The sequence below is a fragment of the Ambystoma mexicanum genome, chromosome 11, assembly GCF_040938575.1.
Source record: "Ambystoma mexicanum isolate Mex_15411 chromosome 11, UKY_AmexF1_1, whole genome shotgun sequence".
Lineage (NCBI taxonomy): Eukaryota > Metazoa > Chordata > Amphibia > Caudata > Ambystomatidae > Ambystoma > Ambystoma mexicanum.
Window position 1 is genome coordinate 374,217,400 of NC_090934.1, and position 17,917 is coordinate 374,235,316.

The window sequence follows — 17,917 nt, forward strand, 5'->3', positions numbered from 1 at the left end:
CCCTGGTCATGTTGCTGCCCAGATGTCCTGAGTGTGCCCCGCATAAAATTACCTTCCAGAGTCTTGCCGGCGATATTACTTGATCCCCTCTCATCACAAACCTGTTAGCTTAGAAAATATCTTCATTCACTATCCAGTATGGCCTCAATCCTTCAGGAATGGCTCTTTCACTGAGCCACCCATTCCGGGCCCACATGGCCTCTTTCTTCAAGGACACATCATTTTCTAGTTCCTCATTCCAGTGATTTTCACTCATTTCCAGGAATTCCCTGCTCCTTAGGTCACTCACAGATGCTACTACGCATTCGTCTTGGAGAAATGTGGTGGCAACATTACCCTGAACTAGCAACCGCAACATGCAGTCCTCTTGTGCATTCTTCCACCCTGCTATATGCATGATTTCGTAGGTGTATTGCAGTTTGGCTGCTACACGCACCAATCTCTGTGTTGCAGTCTTCGTGCCTCTTGGACTTAGCATGTGGACTAGAGGTTTGTGGTCGGTGAACTAACATAATCTCATGTTCCATATATACGTTATGAAATACTCCACGGCCCAGGAGAGCATCTCTTTTTCTACCATGGAATAATTATTTTCCAGAGAATGCTTTGGACGCGAACCCAACTATTTGTTCAAAGCCACCTTTCTTCTGGGCGAGCCTGGCTCCCAGCACATAGGCGGTTGCATCCGTTGTGATATACGTCTCCCATGCTGGATTGAATGGCTTCAAGCACGGTGCATTGACTATTCTCATTTTGACTTCTTCAAAAGCAGCCTTTTGTTCTTGGCACCACATATACTCTGCCCCTTTCCTCAGTAATTCTCTCAACCAGGTTGCAGTCTCCGAGAACCTTGATATTAATTTTGCTTAGTACTCTGCGAGTCTCAAAAAGGATTGCACATCTTCCTTTGACTTCAGGGTTGGGGCCTTGACTAAGGCCTGCAAGAGGTTCTTCTTGGAACTGACACCATCCCTCGAGATCCTCTATCCCAGATATTACACTTCTCTGGCTTTATTCCACACTTTTTATATCTCAGGTGCATTCCTGCTCCTTGTAGCTTCTCAAGTACTGTCCTCAATACTCTGTCATGCGTTGCAACATCTTCCGCGTAGATGAGAATGTCGTCCTGAAAATACGACACATTCCCCACATTGCGCAACAGGGTGTTTGTCATCCTTTGGAATGCTGAGGCAGCAGATGACAACCCAAATGGCATGCAAATGTATTGATAAGTGCCAAAGAGTGTGATGAACGCTGTAAGAGTTCTTAACTCCTTGTGCAGGCTTATCTGGTGATACGCATCACGCATATATAGCTTTGAAAAGTACTTTGCTTCCTCCATTATAAGAATGAGTTTGTTAATGCTGGATAGGGGGAGCTGTCCGTTATCACTGGCATGTTCAAGCTGCGGAGGTCGATACCCACTCATAACTCGTTTGACTGCTGCTTTTTGATAAGTACCACTGGACTCTGCAGAGGACTTGCAGTTGTAGGAACCAGCCTGACCACGTGTTTAACTGGTATCGCATTGGGCTTGAGACACATTTTATGCACATCATTATTTATTTTACCTGGTTCCTCCGAAAATAGGGCAGGAAACTCTTCTCTCGACACTGACACTCCTCTTTTATACACTAAAAACACTTGATCCTCAGTGCTGAGATCCTATCTTATTTTTAACTTGTGTTGGTTGTCCCACCCTAACACTGCCGGGCGTGAATCCGGGAAGTAGACTTTGATCGTGGTGTGTCTGCCTAGCAGATCGACTGATGCTCCTCTGAAGCACGTTGGTTTGTGTTTGGTGCTTCTAACTTCTACCTTCTGACGTCCTACCATGTTCTTGTAAGTTCGAATGGGCAAGATTGTTATGTCAAAGCCCGAGTCGGTCATTACTAGGGTCTCGATTCCGTCGACTTTAATTATGCAATGTGGTTTCCCTCTCCTTGTCCTTGGACTGTTCACCATGATGACAGTGGGCCTATCATCAGTATCTTCGTCATCCTCACTTGAGCATCCCTCGTCTTCGGTGTGCGTGGCCTTCCTTCCTCTCCACCTTTCCTCTCCACCTGCAGGCAATTGCGATGTGCCTGAACCTTCTGCAGTTTGAGCATTCTCTGTTCCTCGCATGGCAGTCCCTGCCATTGTTGAGGTGCTTTGTGCTGGTACATCTGTGACACTTCAGGGGCTCCTTCTTTTTCGCACCCATGTTGTCGGAAACGTCTCTCCTGGGCATGTCCCGCTGTCCCTTTCATAGCACTGCAGATACATCAGCGGTTGGTGCAGTTCCCCCCATTTCCTTCTACCTGTACGAGGCCTCTTCCTCTGCACGGGCAAGATGAACAGCTCTGTCTACGTTCAACTCTTTCCCCACAATGAATTTATCCTGAGCTTTTCTGCAGCTAGTATGCACCACCAGCATGTCGCAGATAATGTTCTCTGCATTTTCTCCAAACCCACACTGGGCCGCCAACTCTCTAATGTGGGTGATGTAATCATCCACTGGTTCCCCATTCTCCTGCTTCCTGGTGTAGAAGTTCAACCGATGTAATACAACGTTCTCTTTGTTTGAAAACCTCTTGATGAGCAGCCTTCTTGAACACATCGTCATCATCTCCATCCACTGGCTCAGGATTGAGGCCTGTGAATGTTCTTTACCCTTTGGCGTCCATGACATTCAGTAACATCGCCTTTTCCGCTCTACCGCATAGTCCAAGCCACTCACCGCCTGCAGTTATGTATTAAACGATGGCTCACACTAGAGCCAAGGTATCCCTGGCCTACCTGGGGAGTGGAGAAATGCTGGAGGGGGCGGAACTCCTTGCATGCTGGCGCGGACGGCTTCCTTCCTTGATCCTCGTCACCAACTATGTTGTGGCGTAGTGGCGACAGGCACTGAGTAAAGTTAAAAGGTGTATTAATCTGCTTACACACAATGGGGCAACGCAGCCCTGCAGTAAGGTAGCAAGTGTTCTTGTGAGAATAACAGCAGTTCACTTCACTGCTGCATTATTGCTTGCAGCTGGGAAAGTCCAGAGTCACAGTTTATGTTAAATTGATAGTTCACAGGGCAGCCACAGGAGGATCGCCTTGGGGAGACCTCCTTGTCTCCAGCTGGCTCCTATCTCGCGCTCTCTGCCGTTTGCGCATGCGCGCTCTTTCCCGTCTCACAAGGTCACAGGGGCTGCGGTGATCTTGGGAGGCTGCTCCCCACACCTCCTCTTACTCTGCATGAGCACTATGAGGTGCAGACCCATACTGATGTCTCAACCCCTTTCTGACAACTGGGTCTATAATGGGCAAATCGGGGACTACAAATCCCAGAATGCGAAGTTCAGTCTTGGACTAAACTAGCGTCTCCCAAATGGAATGGATAAGGTTTGCATCTATGCAGCCCAGACAGGGATTTGATCATGCCACATAAAAATTTGCCACGTGTCCTGTTTGTGTTTTTTTTTCTCACCTCATAGCTGGCTGCATCGCTAGTAACCTCGTTCTCGCCTTTGTCTTTGCTAATGCTGCCCCCTCCTGGTGGGTTGAAGGAGGAGCACATGCAGGATAACAGCCGGCTCACTGGTACTGATCAGGAGGTGGCCATGAGCCTGTCTACGTTTTCCCTTTTTGCCTTCAACTCGTAACCTTTAATTCCTGAACACTGTCGTGTTAACCCCAGAGAGCACAGGGATAATGCGCTGTCTGCACTGTCAAGTGGTAAGCAGACATGTGTTTACAGGACCTTATTAACACACTTCTTGTCTCTTCTTTTTCAGGCTTATCACAATGACTACAATCCACGAAATCCTGGGCAAGCTCTGCCTTGAGGGAAACGTAAGTAACACATTTTAACCCTGTACTAGTGGCGGCATTGTACAACCATTCAGAGACAGTGTTCAATTGTTAAACAAATTAATGCACTCCTGCCTATCCGCGCTTAAAAAAATGCACGTGTAGAGTGATTGCTCAACTCTGCAGGTAAAATTAGAAAGGATTTCCCTTTTTAATGCTTTTGAAAACTGAACTCAGTGTAATTATTCATTTTCTGTGTTGCTGATTATTTGAAAAGGCATGCAATTGCCACATGACTGCCCAGACCCAACCAGAAACTATTCAGTTTTAAAATGTTGCACAACTAAAATTCAGCAGGACAAACACCCATGCTACCAACATGCGACGGATAATTGTCCTCTTCTACATACCTATATATTAGGCCCATTCCACGCTCTCCCTATGCACTAGAGGAAGTGCATGGCAAAACATGTAAAATGGCGGTGGGTAAGTCTTAAGCCGCTCGACTCGAAAGTTGGCTTTGCCCGTCAAAAAACGGTTTGAATCTGCCCGAACTGGTCGGGTTTCTGTCAGTCTGGCTCGAACCGTGATGCACCATGCCTAATCCCGCCCCTATGCGACATGATCCTGCATGAATATACTGAAAGTAATTGGGGTGTCAGCAAGCCAATCACTGACACGTCGAGCAAACCTTACCCGCTTACAGCCAAACAGCACCAATTGGCTCCTGTAGTCACTGTGTGATATACTTTCTTTTCCAGTTACCCAGAATTGAGAATTGCCGCAGAGATTTCCAGTTCGAATCGATAGTCAAATAAATATTTCAAATCATTTCAAGTTTCAGCTCCAAATGGTTCAAATCATTCAAGCTGATGCAAACCCCTACTGTTTATATATGTTTTGAATTAAATGTGAGCTGGTTCCACCGCCCCTACTTTAAAACTCTTCATTTGTAGCTGGGAGATTTATGAAAAGATGCATGTTTCAAGCAGGCAGCACTTTATTCTATTCCTTAAATCCTCACCTTTCTTAACTTACAATCATGGGCGTCATTTTAGGGGTGTTTGTCCCCCCAACCTTTGTGGCACACCAATTTCTCCCACACATTTGGCAGGGGCACCTTTCATTTAGATGTCATGTCCCCCCCAACATTTTCAGCAGAGTTACTCTCTGTACTTTCTGCTGCAATTAACTGCATGGCAACTTACTTTGTCTGCCTTAACTGTTAAGGGAGCAGTTTAGCAGGCCTAGTAGTTGTCTGTTCTAGATTAGGCCACGGTTCAACTTCTTCACAGTTGCCATGTATTGAGCTTATCATTAGATGCTAGACACAGGATGCCTAAGAGTTTCCCCAGTATCGCTCACTAAACATATCCTTGTGGCTTTATCTGCAACAAGAGTTCTGGCTAATCAGCCATTCCTCATGTTCTACCTACCCGCCCCCACAACTATACCATACAACCCCACTAAGGACATGTCCACAACCAAAAATCTCCACCCCCCCCCACATCCCATATCCACACACAGCTGCCTAACATATACCTAAATCCATCAACTGCACCCTCACTAATCACCTCCTATCCTCCCCTCTAAAACCTACCCACATAGTCTATAATGCTTACCGATCCCATCATCCCTCCAAACACACCATTCCCTACCCACATGCCTCAGTAGAGTCTCTACTCCCCATCCACATGCCGCTATCTAATCCTCCACTTCAAGTAACCACCACAACTAATACTACACTTACTCCACACTGCAAGCCCTTCTCATACTTCTGGCCATCCAACCAACCACCCACTCGCTGACATCCTCTCGTCTCCTACCCATTGACCTGTCCCTCACAAAAGGCAACACACCACACTGGGGCATCCAACACACGGGCAAAGAGGAAGTCCACCCTCGCTCGCCCCACATGACTGTCATCAAGTCCAACATAGACCAGGCAACTATCATGAAGCACACCCCATCCCTTACCTCTCACCCCCCGCCCCACTGTGAGTATATTTATGGGACCACGATTAATAAAGGGGAGTCTTTCCCTCCCCAATCAAAAGCGCTACACCAATAGACCTTTACATTTAATCTAGTTCTGTCTATGACTCATCTAAAACCATGTAAATCCCTCACCCTTTAGCAATGGTAAGCCAACCATCTGGCCGGTATATAGAAAGAATATATTTTCTATTAATGATTATGGAAAATATATTATTTACACAACATTAAATGACACACCACATTCTCTGCGGCACAGAGGCTTTTCTTTCCCAACACTTCACTTTTTATAAAAATGCAAGAAAACAGATAATTGGTTTAGAATCACACAAATCACAGACTCCTTAATCCAACATAATATACAGCATTGCTTCTTTGGATTCTTTTGCATCCAGGTTACATAGAACCACGGGTCTGTGGTATACGTCAGACACCAAGGTCACAAAATCGTCCTTAATGTATAGACGTTTGCAGCACCCTGAACATGACAGAACAATGAACTGCCCACTGTCTTTGCATGGGGTTTATTTTCAATAACATGTAGCGCTTTTGGATTTTGAAAAAGAAATTTCACACATGCAGCTATCTGGTTATTTTTTATCTTCCTGCACACTTTCCCCAAATGTTTTCCATAGTGTTTAATTTCAATGACATGTAAACATTTTCAACGATAAAATAATTTTGACTAGCGCTGCGCTCTTATCAATGCTGACAATATAAATACACAACAAACTTTCAAAAGAAACACTTTTCATTTATTTTTGGAAACCTTTTTCATCACCACTCTGCAATGCATATACCCCCTTCTATCAGGAAACACTTTCCCACTTCAAGCAGCGAGTGTGCTTTGCAAATCAGGGACTTTGCTCGGTTTAACTTTGGGAAGCCACTGTTCTGTCCCAGTAAACAAAAAAACGGTATTCAGTTGATCATTTGGAACCCCTCTGCTTTAAGGCAGGGTTCAGTGGAATTAGAAGAAGAAATACATTTATTCGGAAAACATAATCCATTAACAAATGATAAGACAGCCACATACATTAAAAAAAACATTGAAAACCATTAATTAAAATACTCGAAATCACTCAATTTAAAATACTCTCTAAAAGATCTGACGAAGGTATTATCCAACATTCGCTCTCCCTGTTGCCTCCCCACATTAGAAAAACCCAATTCCCCTTCCCCCACCCCAATTTACCTGCGGGACTGGAGCCTTGCGCTCTGGACCCCGATGCTCCTCTTGTCTGGCCACCATCAAAATAGAAAAGGGCCTAGGTCCCTTTTTGGATGCCGGTGGGCATTTTGGTACATGTTTTCCAAGGCCACCATCTTCCAAAAAGGGACCTAGTCCCTTTTCCATTTCAATAGTGGTGGCCATTTTATTTTGCTTTTTTTTCTCCGTCGGGAGATGGGCTCGTGCAGAGCTGATCTCCAGCCGAATGAAAACAAAAAACTATCCACCTCCGGTAAATCCTGGGGCGTTAATAGCTTTCACGCCCTGGCTGGGGGGGTGTACATCGGCTTTAATGGGCCGCAGGCTGAACTGAGGCCCTTGCTTTGCTCGGCCCTACCAGACCTCAGGCTGGTGGGCCATTAAAGCCGATGTACCCAACAGCTGGGGCGTGAAAACTATATTCCTTCTTCTACAGATTTCTATAAAAGCATTCCTGATAACATTTCCTGCATCTAATACAAATTTCACATCATTGTCATACATAAAAAAGGTCATAGCCCCCCGCACGTCCTTATATCATTCCTAATATAGTGGGGCTTGAGCTACTACTTCCTTAGATTGGTGAAACACCTGCAGACAGTACAAACATTTATAAAATCTTCCATACATTCCAGACTGCACAGACAGTTCTTGCCCAGTCCTAGCCACGGTGCCGAAGCTCTGAGTGGTAAAATGTTTAATCGAGCCATCAACAAATGTCTGCAGCACTCAGGTGAAGTAAGCATTGCTCTTGTAGGGACAGACTTATGACACGTGGGGGCAGGCATATAGTATTTTAATGAGGGCATCTTAGTGATTCTATTATGAATTGCAGCCAGTTCCAACTCATTTGCTCTTCTTTTAAGATATAACTTGTGTTGCGAATTCAAAAGGGAACCCCGTGCTGCCACATCTCCCAGCTATTCATCAGACTAATCCCTTGGTTGAAGGAGCTGTTGTGATCTTTACTTGAATGGTGACTTCAATGGTGACCTATGTCTCTCCGTTGAGCAGCTGGTTTGTATTCGTAGCACTACTAAGTTGGAGCTCCAGAAAAACTCTAAAACCCGCTGCTCAGCCAACAGGGTGATGTTAACAAGTCCCTGATCATAACGTAACGCATCTCCAGGAGTGCTGGGCGGCAAGCCCAGAAGCCTGCGTAAACTTGAATTTTGATAACTTTCCAGGCGTCCGCCTGATGACGCACCCCAGACTTTTGCGCCATAAAGGACTGCCGTACAAATTTCAGATTTCAACACCTGGAGGCATTTATCTAAATGTTTCCCACCAAATTAGTGGCAGAACCGGATAAGCCATCTTAAGCCCATGGCTGCCTGATTCGCCGTCATGTTTACATGACATCGCCATGCACCGCGATTTGAAAAAAGCAGATCTAAATACCTAAATTAGTTTAGGACTTCTATTTCCCATTTAAACTTCTTCTCAACCTTACCAAATACCAGGATTTTTGTTTTGGACAAATTCAACTTAAAACAATGAGCCTGAAAATAAGTACTTGCCCTCTAGAGATCGCTGTAATCCCCTGGCTGTCAGATCCATAAGGACTGTGTCATCGGCAAACAAAAGCGTGCTGAATTTAACTATGTGTAATAAAAGGGATCAGACCTTCTGTGGCCTTTTGGGGGTTAAAATCACATACAAACAATGAGAAAATGAATGGGGGAAGGGGGAAACCTTGCTTAACCTCCCTGTTAGCAGAAAAAGCTTATGAATACCTGTGATTCCTATCACACCTAACTGCTGCCGAAGTATCACCATAGAGAGATTTAATTAGTTGCAGCAGCCCAAAGGGGCCCCAATTCTGTTAAGCGTATCCCATAAGAGCGTGCGGCAGATGGCATCAAATGCCTTAGTGAGATCCAGAGAGGCAGTAAACTGGCGGTTCTTCCTCCTTGTTGCGTATTTCTCCACTAGCAAGTTTAGTATAAAACACTGGTCGATGGTGGAGAAACCTTTACAGAATCCTGCCTGTGTCTCCGGGAGAACTGAGTTCTCCGACACCCATTCCTCCAGTCGAGCCACTCAACAGCCTGCAAAGATCTTATTGGAGGCGTCAATTAAGGAAAATAGCCATTAACAATGGGGGTTGGTCAGGTCTCCTTTTTTAAACAGAGGTACTATGAGACTTTTTTTCCAGGACGATGGGAATATATTGGCGTCGACTAATGAATTAAAAACCTTACAAAACACAGGCGTCCACCATTCAATCCAGTCACCATATATTTTGGGGATCACCCCATCCGGGCCTGCAGCATTGTCCTTCTTTAGAGTTTTTAATTGGGCCCTGATTTCTGCTTGCGAGAATATCATCTCTTTTACAGCCTTGATTTCATCGATACATCTTAAAGATACAGTGGGCAATACCTCAGCATCTGAGTCAAAAAACAATTCTTTAAAATGAGAGATCCAGCATTCCAGGGTGACTAATCCCGTATCTCCCTCATTAACTTCCTCCAACCCCTTGGCCACTAGCCTCCAGATACATAGCTGCTGGTTTCCCCTGACCGTTCTGTCAAGGAGATCCCATTGGGCCTTGGTGAGTTGGCGCTCATTATATTTTAAGAGGTTCCTATAGGATTTCTTGAAGGAATAAAGGTGACCTGCAGTTATGATAGACTGCTGTGACGCTTGGTGAATTGCCCATTTAGCTTGGCTACATTCACTGTCGAGCCGGGGGGGGGAGGGGTATCAACTCTTGATGACCCTTTAGTCATTCCGTAAGACGAAATATGGGGTACGCTATGTTATATTCGGGCCTGTAAAAGTTCAAAGAGCCGGATCAGCTCATGCTGGTCCTACACTCCTAAATAGCTCTCTCAGATTGTACTAATATCACTATCTCGAGGAAGAGATGACATATCCAGGTTTTCGATTCTCCACATTGGGAGTGCCGGAATCAGCTCCTCACTAGGACAGTCCTTGGATTCGGGGGTCGTGCCTAACTGCTATTGAACAACCAATGGTTTAATGCCACTTCCCACACTATCATATATTTTCAGTCCTTTAGCATTGCAAAAGGAAAAACAACCTGCCAATCTCCAAGCTGAAAACAGGCAGCGTGCAAACAGTGCTGCAGGCTGGGAAGGAGTGGAACAAAGCAGAACAAGTGACCCAACAGCCAACGGGTCAGGATCTGGTTCAGAGCGACACTGGTATGGGTGCAGCAGCGGTTGCTGGCACACTGTGCTTATAAAATAAGAGGCTGTTAAAGTCAGGATCATAGGTGAAAGCAACAGACAGTTGAGACCGCTGCAAGCATTCAGGACTCCACCTCCTGTCCTGAACATCGCGCTTTGATGGCAGAGGGAAAGGAAGGCTGCAATGACTGAAATAGAGAACTGACTGTCTGCTGGCTTTGTTATTTATATCAGGCAGGTGTGTTAGTATGTGTAACGGGCCTTGTACAGTGCAGGAGCATGATGGTAGGAAGTCAGATTCAAGCAATGTCCTTGACAATGTAGATGCTTCACAGAGGTAAGGACTACAAGGACCATAATGCACCTTTCTGGCCATGTAAGAAACGGAACTGGATTCCAGAATGGAGTAGTTAAGTAGCAGTGCAGTTCAGGGGCATAGCAGGACGAAATGATGGCATTCCCTGGTGAGAATATGACATGATCATTTTAAGAGCTGCTCATATTTCCTTCCATATCCTGCTCCCCACATGCCCAAACGTGTTTCTCCAAAAGCAAGCGAGAGTTCCATCATTGAATCACTGCATACAGCACACCCACCTGCTTCTCCCACCACCAACACACACACAATACAGTAAATGCCCTCACTCAGCCTCTGTGAGCTCAGTGGGGGGCATCTTGACTATTGTCCCACCTGGAAATAAGCCCTTTATTCCTTCACCCTAAGCCTTATCTCTAATCGCTGTAGATTCCTCCATGTATGTCCCTCACAGAAGCATGCTACTCTCTTGCCAGAGTTTGACCATCCCAATCACCATGGGTGGAAGTTTAGGGGGGGACAGGGGTGTTTGTCCCCCCCAACTTTCATGGCACACCATTTTGTCCCCATTCATTTTGCTGGGGCACCTTTTCTTCAGATGTCATGTCCCCCCAACATTTTCAGCAAAGTTACTCCACTTCCAATCACGGTTGTTAAAACGGTCTCAATCAAAACCATACAGCATTCAATACATTAAAATCAAGGGTACCTTAGCAATATTCAGTCAGATGAGAGTAATGTTTCAGACTGTAGGCAGATTATCTAGCGTTCATTTATGAAAACATGGGCATAACCTGTACAATTATCAGGTGCAATTATAGGAGGTCACCTAGATCCTGAACAGTTCTTACACCATGTGCTTTAATAATGGGGTTGAAAAGCTTTCTCCTAAACTGAGGGAGCGTATTACAAACACAAAGTACATGAAGGAGACCTTTCACAGTGGAGTCCCATAGGCAGCCAATTCTAACACTATAGTCCACTTTTTCCCAAGCACCCAACACATTCTTGAGTCCGCCGAGCTTAAAACACAGAGCACATCCAACATGCCCCTCCTCCCCGATCTCCCCTCATTAGCACGCTGTTTATAGTGAGATTGCATTTAAATCTAGTTGCGCTGAATTTGGCCACAGTCTTAAATACTGCAAATTTGGAGAGAGGTGTAATGCAAAATGATAGGGGCAGGCTGCAGCATGGTTGGGTCTGAGGTGATGGGTAGAGTGAAGCCCCTCAGATTTGGATGATTTTGGTACTGTCCAAAGATAGACACAGCTGGGTGCCTTAATGAGAGTTTACACTTGAAATACCATTGACATTTCAACTCTGCCAGATTGCCGTCTGCCAGGTGCTATCTCCGAGCTTACTAATCAGGCCGATATCAAGATCGGATTGGAAGCTCTCCGTATTCCTTTGCTCTTTGAGTGAACTATGACATATCGAGGGTTGATCTACAGTTCAGTTAGACCCCTCCCGCTATGACGCCACCCAATCAAGTAAGACCAATGTCATGCATGCAAACTCAACCGAGCTGTCTCTACAACACCCTTTAGCATTTCATCTCCTCCATGCAATGTCCACACGCATAAATATACATTCTCTCTCCCTCTGTCTCTCCCTCCCACTCGAGCAGGCTGCACCTTAGTGGCTCACACCACTCAGCCAACCCCCTTCCACCCATCCTCTCATCGCAGCACTCCACCACCACGTGGAGGTTTCAAGTCCACCACAAACGTCTATCACCTAAACACACATGGGCGGTGGGGAGGGGTCACTCTGATGAAATCCTATTCTGGTCAACAGCAGGCGCGAAAAGGCTCAGAGGTATATCAATGATATACAACAGTATAATGTGTCCTGCCTTCAACCTTTGTAACAATGGGCGAGGGTGGGCTTTTATTCCCCAGATGGGGTAGGTCAGCAGCAGAAGCTCTCCAATGATCCCAGTGTGATACTTTGCTTTTTGCTCTTGTACTGAGCTTGTCTCCCAGATAAGGAACAGAGGCATCCTCTCTGATGGGTGATCTCAGATCGGTGATTTGACCAAAACGGTGTTGTTTCTGCTTTCAATCATTGATACACGTGTCCTCTAGGTTTCCCACTGACCTACTTTGGCTGCCATAACCAGAACCTAGCCGTGTTTCAGAGAGTGTGTCTTGTGCATACCCCTCTAAAACAGAAGGAACTCGACCATAACACCCCCACATCTACTTCTACGCCGGCTTCCTCTTGCTCTCAAGTTTTAAAGTTGATGTTCATCAGGCCTTCCACAACACAGATTTGCAATTCCTCACACACACACTTAAGGAGCATGCTCCCTTTCACAAACTGCACCCTGGCAATGCCCACCTTTTTGTTCTACCAAACATTTGCCTCACCCGGTTAGGTGGCACTCCCTTATGATGGACACAGAGCTATTGATAACCACAAGAGGTTTCAGAGACACAGCTTTCTCCCAAGTAGCAACCTGGTGCCTGTATCTTCAGAGTGGAGCTCCAGGATGTCTTCGGAAAATGTTGCGCTTGAGAAAAGAAACTTAAGTTCAGGGATGGTGCAGCATGGGCTGGAAGAAGGAGTTGTGTTGTGTTGTGTTGTGATGGCCAATGGTACATCTCTACTAATTCCACTATCCTTTCTTTTTCTTTTTCTTCAGGAACAGGTTTCTCAGACCGCATATGGCTCACTCAAGGCATCAACCAACTTTGATGCAGACCGAGATGCCGCTGCCCTCGAAACAGCCATCAAGACCAAAGGTAGGGCTTACAAGGAGGATGCGGAATCAAGCGTGATCAATGCAAACGGCAGCTCCGCTGGAGTGCACCTTAGAGGATAGCGCTGCCACGGATGTAGAGACATGGAGGGAGGGCCTTGGCAAATATTAGAAGTAACTGGGCATACGATACCTATACCTGGCAAGTGGCCGAAATAACAGGGCCTGCTATGGAAATACCTGGCACACTGTGCAAGTAACGGGGCATGCGAACGCAATCCTGCCAAACGCTGGTGGCACCCTGGCATAGGATGAGACCAACTCAGTATATAATGTGCACATCTGGCCTTATGATGGGAATTGATGGGGGTATGACAATGCCTGCCATATGTTGGAAATAAAGGGGATCGGCCAACTTTACTCCTTCTTCTCAACCCCTTGTTTGTGCTTGCCCCCCCCCCCATTTGTTTGCACACCACTTGCTATTTTTCACATATTTCCAGTCCAAGACCTCAAACTATTGGCTTTGCTAATACTTGCGTTTTGTAGTATTTTCTTTCTATGTTTCACCATGCACCACCTTGTCCGTATGATATTTCCTACTCTTTGAAGCCAAAGGGGGGGTGGGAGGAGGATTTGAGGGTTCTTTTGGTAACACTGGTTCTGCACTACTAATGCCCATGACTACTTTGCTTTGAGGGCTTGGCATGTGCCTCAGATGTAGACACTGTAGGCATCTGATCGATACCCTTGCAATGTCCCTAGAGGAGACTGTTAGCAATGTATTCTCTGCAAATAAACCTGCTTAGTGTGCAGTGGCGATTGATTCCATGAGGTTAATGGGATATAAAGTGCAGCACAGAGTCTCCCCACCACCTTCCCGCACACCCTTATCCAGTGACCAGGCTGCTTTCTTCCAGAAGGGGCCTTAGAGGATAGCCCACGTCACCACTAATATAATGGCCTACCATTGTGGCAGGGCCTCCAAGATGGCGCCCACATTCTGACATCCTCAGCCCTCCCCTATCCCTCCTCCCCTTACCTGTTCCCAGCTCTGATTCTAATCAAGGCAGGCCCCTTTGCCTGGTCCTGTGTGCACAAGGTGGCCCAGCCTATGCCAGGATGATGCCTGTAACCAGCATAGTGCCTGAACGTTTCCCACCACACAAAGCACACTCGGAGCGTTGGCACACCTGTTCTGCACAGCTTTCGCACAGAGCACCTAACACATGCGTGCAGTATCATGCAGCCAGGAGGTTACGGGGACTAGCCCAGCACCGGGGGCTGTTTACCCATCGCTTCCATGAAGGAAATACTCCATAAAACATCCAGACCTAAGACATCCATCCACAGCCACCGTCTGACCACACCGCGCTTTAACCCCAGTTCCCCCATCTACCACCGCCCCTCTCTGGAACGCTCTGCCACTTCATCTGCGCGCTGAATCCTCCTACTCGCCGTTCAGGAAGCAACGAAAACCATTACTTTTCAATTGACACTCCTTCTCCCTCCCCTTCGCCCCTTTTATGCCTACTCCCCCTGTCCACCTCTCTGATGATGGGTTCTGTGCACAGTGCCTCGATGCCCGTGGGTTTAGCGTGCTTTATAAATGCAAAAATAAATACATAAATCGTCCCCCCCCTTTTCAAACGCTATGTGTGTGATGTTGATTTCAAAGCTGTTCCGTCCACACCCAGACGTAGTGAGTCAGCATCCTGTTCCATATTGAAGCCAAGGCGGGTTGGCAGCTGTTTCCTCCCAGAGCATGTCCACGTTGTATGCCAGGGTGTGGTCATTAAGGCAGGATGTGGAAATGCTATTCGGAAGTGCGTCCTGAGGTTTCCACATTTCTCTCACTTAACCTAATCGAGTGGCTGGCGGCCATGCTTGGATGCGCAGGAAAGGTAATTGCATTTATAGGGGCTGGGCTGCATCCAGACATGCCGCCTCCTATATGGGGTTTAGTCGCTGCCTCATTAGGTTAAACCCGACTATAGAGCGAGCCGGAATGCTGGATGTACCATATCCCACTCGCCCTCCTGTAGGAACAATGACTGGATGGACAGATGGATTGCCAGCTGAGACAGCTCCAGGCTGTACACCACTAGAATTAATAACTGGCTGCCACCAACCAGTGGAGGCCAGCTGTTTTAGGAACCTTACACAGAGGACGAGGGTACCCTGTGACAGCCTAACCCTGGGAGAGCTAAGGACTTGCAGGTGGCCTAACCTCTATTCCTGACCCTGATGAGACTTGAGATGGGAGCTCATGATGGCAACATCGCCTAAATCAGGCCAGGGAATATCAGGAAATAGTGTTGGATGCAGCTGTAGCCACTCCCTAAGCAGTGTCAGTCCTTCAACTGATAACCATTGGGAGTTGATCATGAGTCAGGTAACGTCCTTGGCCCATTAGGAAACACCAGTTCCGACACGCCAATCAGACAGATCAGCAGATTAGTGGCTGGCAGAACAACCATTAGTCAATGGTCACAGGAGAACTGCTACCATAAACCTACTTGATGGAACGACAGCGCAGCCACCCGCAAAGAAGCGGTGTGTTTAAAAGGATGTAGACAAGTAGCTGCTGGAAATGTCACTCTTGTGTATAACTGGGGGTGTGGTAGCCGCCGATTTAGAATTGGAACATATCTTAAGTGTAGTATGTTATATTATTCTGATGTAACTGAAATAATGTTAGTGACAATCACCAAGAGCCCAACATGCAAGTAGTTTGAATAGTGCTTCACATGCAGAGAGATTATGAGGCTAGTTTGGATTGGATCACAAATCTATTTTAAGTCCCATAAGTCTCAAAAAAGGTTCATGTGTTTATTTACATGTAGTCAAAATAAGGATAGAATGAAATGACATTAGAACAGCTAAGGTAGTACTTGTCATTTTAAATATGCCAACAAAAAGTAAAGACAGTGTACATAGCCATAAAGATCCACATCGAAACTAAACAGTAGTCTTGGAGACATGTGGTGTACCTTATTTACATTGAAAAGGACATTACAATTGTCATGAGGGGATTCAAAGAACTGTCACTCTTAACAGCTGAAATACCCTAAAATACACACCATAGTCACCATCCAAAGCTATCCCAAAACAACCAAGGTTAAACCACCCGACCAGGGTTCACCGAGGGGGTACTTGGAGGAAGAAATCATCCAGTGACCTGCTCATGCCACAGACCCTGATACATAAGAACCCTCAAAGGGACCCCATAGGAAGACGGCAAACCAGATACCAGTCGATGAACCAAGACTAGAGCATGCAAGTGATGTGCTAATATGCAAACACTGAGGAAGCAGCAGGATGAAAAACACAGTTGGTGGAGGAGGGGAGGTGCACTGAGCCCTGCAAATATGTATGATTTTTTTTTTTACCAACCAAATATAGACACTGCTGGGTATCTTAATGACAGTTTCCACACTTTCAATATATTTGAGTTTAATTGAATGCCCGCATTTTTAACGTTCCTTTCACACAAAAAATATGAAAACAGCAAAGAAAAACGCTTTTAAAATGAGAAGCAGCATTTGTTCCTGACAGTGAAACACAGCCAGTAACGAATAGTGAACAATCTGGGTTTCCGGAGACAGGCTCCCCGCCTGATCGGGGGTGCAGGTGCGCACCCCCACCCACCCCCACGCACTCTGGGGCTGTCGTTACTTCCCAGAGTAGAAGTAGACACTGAGCAAACCTGTGTTACGTTGCGTAAAGCTTAGTCCCATCTTCGCGATCGAGACGTATGCCCAATGTGTTTTTACCTCCATTATGAATCGAGGAAACACACTTTGCTTGGCGTGTGCCTAGTATAGAACCTATTGGAGTATGCCCCAGTAGTGCTGAAGTGCCCTCCAGGGAAAAGTGGCATGCACATTCGGTCAGCCTCTTTCTGGGAATTGGCACGGATACCGAAGGCTTCCTCCTAGTGCCTGCATTATTCATTTGCACTTATGGTTGCTCTGGAGAATTTGATACAGAAACAGTCTCTGCACGGTACTGCTGTGCCTTGCAATTCACGTTGACGGGGGCAGTGACAACATCTGTCACTTTCCTCATGTTCTGAAATAGGATAAGCTTCCTTTCCTCAATTATTCATTTCGACATGCAAGTCCCAACTAAGGCGTGTCCTTCAATATACATTGAACCCTCGTCTTGTTTACAACTTCATGCAAGAGTAGTTCTTTTCTCTGGACCTGGTGGATTGGGACAAGCTCCCTGTCACGTGAGGGCAGGCCTGTGAGCAGTGGGAAAGACAGCCCCAGGCCAGATTCCTGGATGCTGTGAGGCACTGGCTTTTAGAATTTTATGTGTGAATGGCAGAATCTGCAGTCATTTAGCCTGATTCATGGAACGTTTTCCTATGGGATTGCACCATTATAAAACACTTCCATGAATCATTGAGTTTTCCTTTAGATTTGGTTTCATCATTTGTAGTTCTCTCTGCTGGGTTCCTGGTACACCATAATGGGTCTTCTTGTGTCCGAGTCCTAACGTGTAGTTTTGTTGAGCATTGATGCATGGAAGAGCGATGTTTCTGTGTTGTGGGCGTCGTGCCAGTATTACTAAGGCTTGATACGTCCTCAAGGGCGTCTCCGCATCATTTGCACCGATTCTGTAGTATCAAGCATGGGATTTAGAATGTGGAAGCATGTCTTATGAGTGTGTGCTATGTGAGGTTGAGTGAATCAAAGGTTCAGGAGGGACTTTAAAACCTCATTCAATGTTTTCTCATT

At 46.1% G+C, this 17,917-nt stretch overlaps 1 protein-coding gene across 1 annotated transcript in view; it reads left to right on the forward strand.

Moving 5' to 3' along the window:
• The window catches only part of ANXA2 (annexin A2), a 135,591-nt gene that overhangs the window by 43,143 nt on the left and 74,531 nt on the right, over positions 1 to 17,917 (forward strand). The window contains exons 2-3 of the mRNA XM_069623083.1: positions 3,768 to 3,825; positions 13,113 to 13,212. Coding sequence (XP_069479184.1) covers positions 3,778 to 3,825; positions 13,113 to 13,212 — 148 coding nt within the window. The 5' untranslated portion in view covers positions 3,768 to 3,777. The remainder of the gene's footprint in view (positions 1 to 3,767; positions 3,826 to 13,112; positions 13,213 to 17,917) is intronic.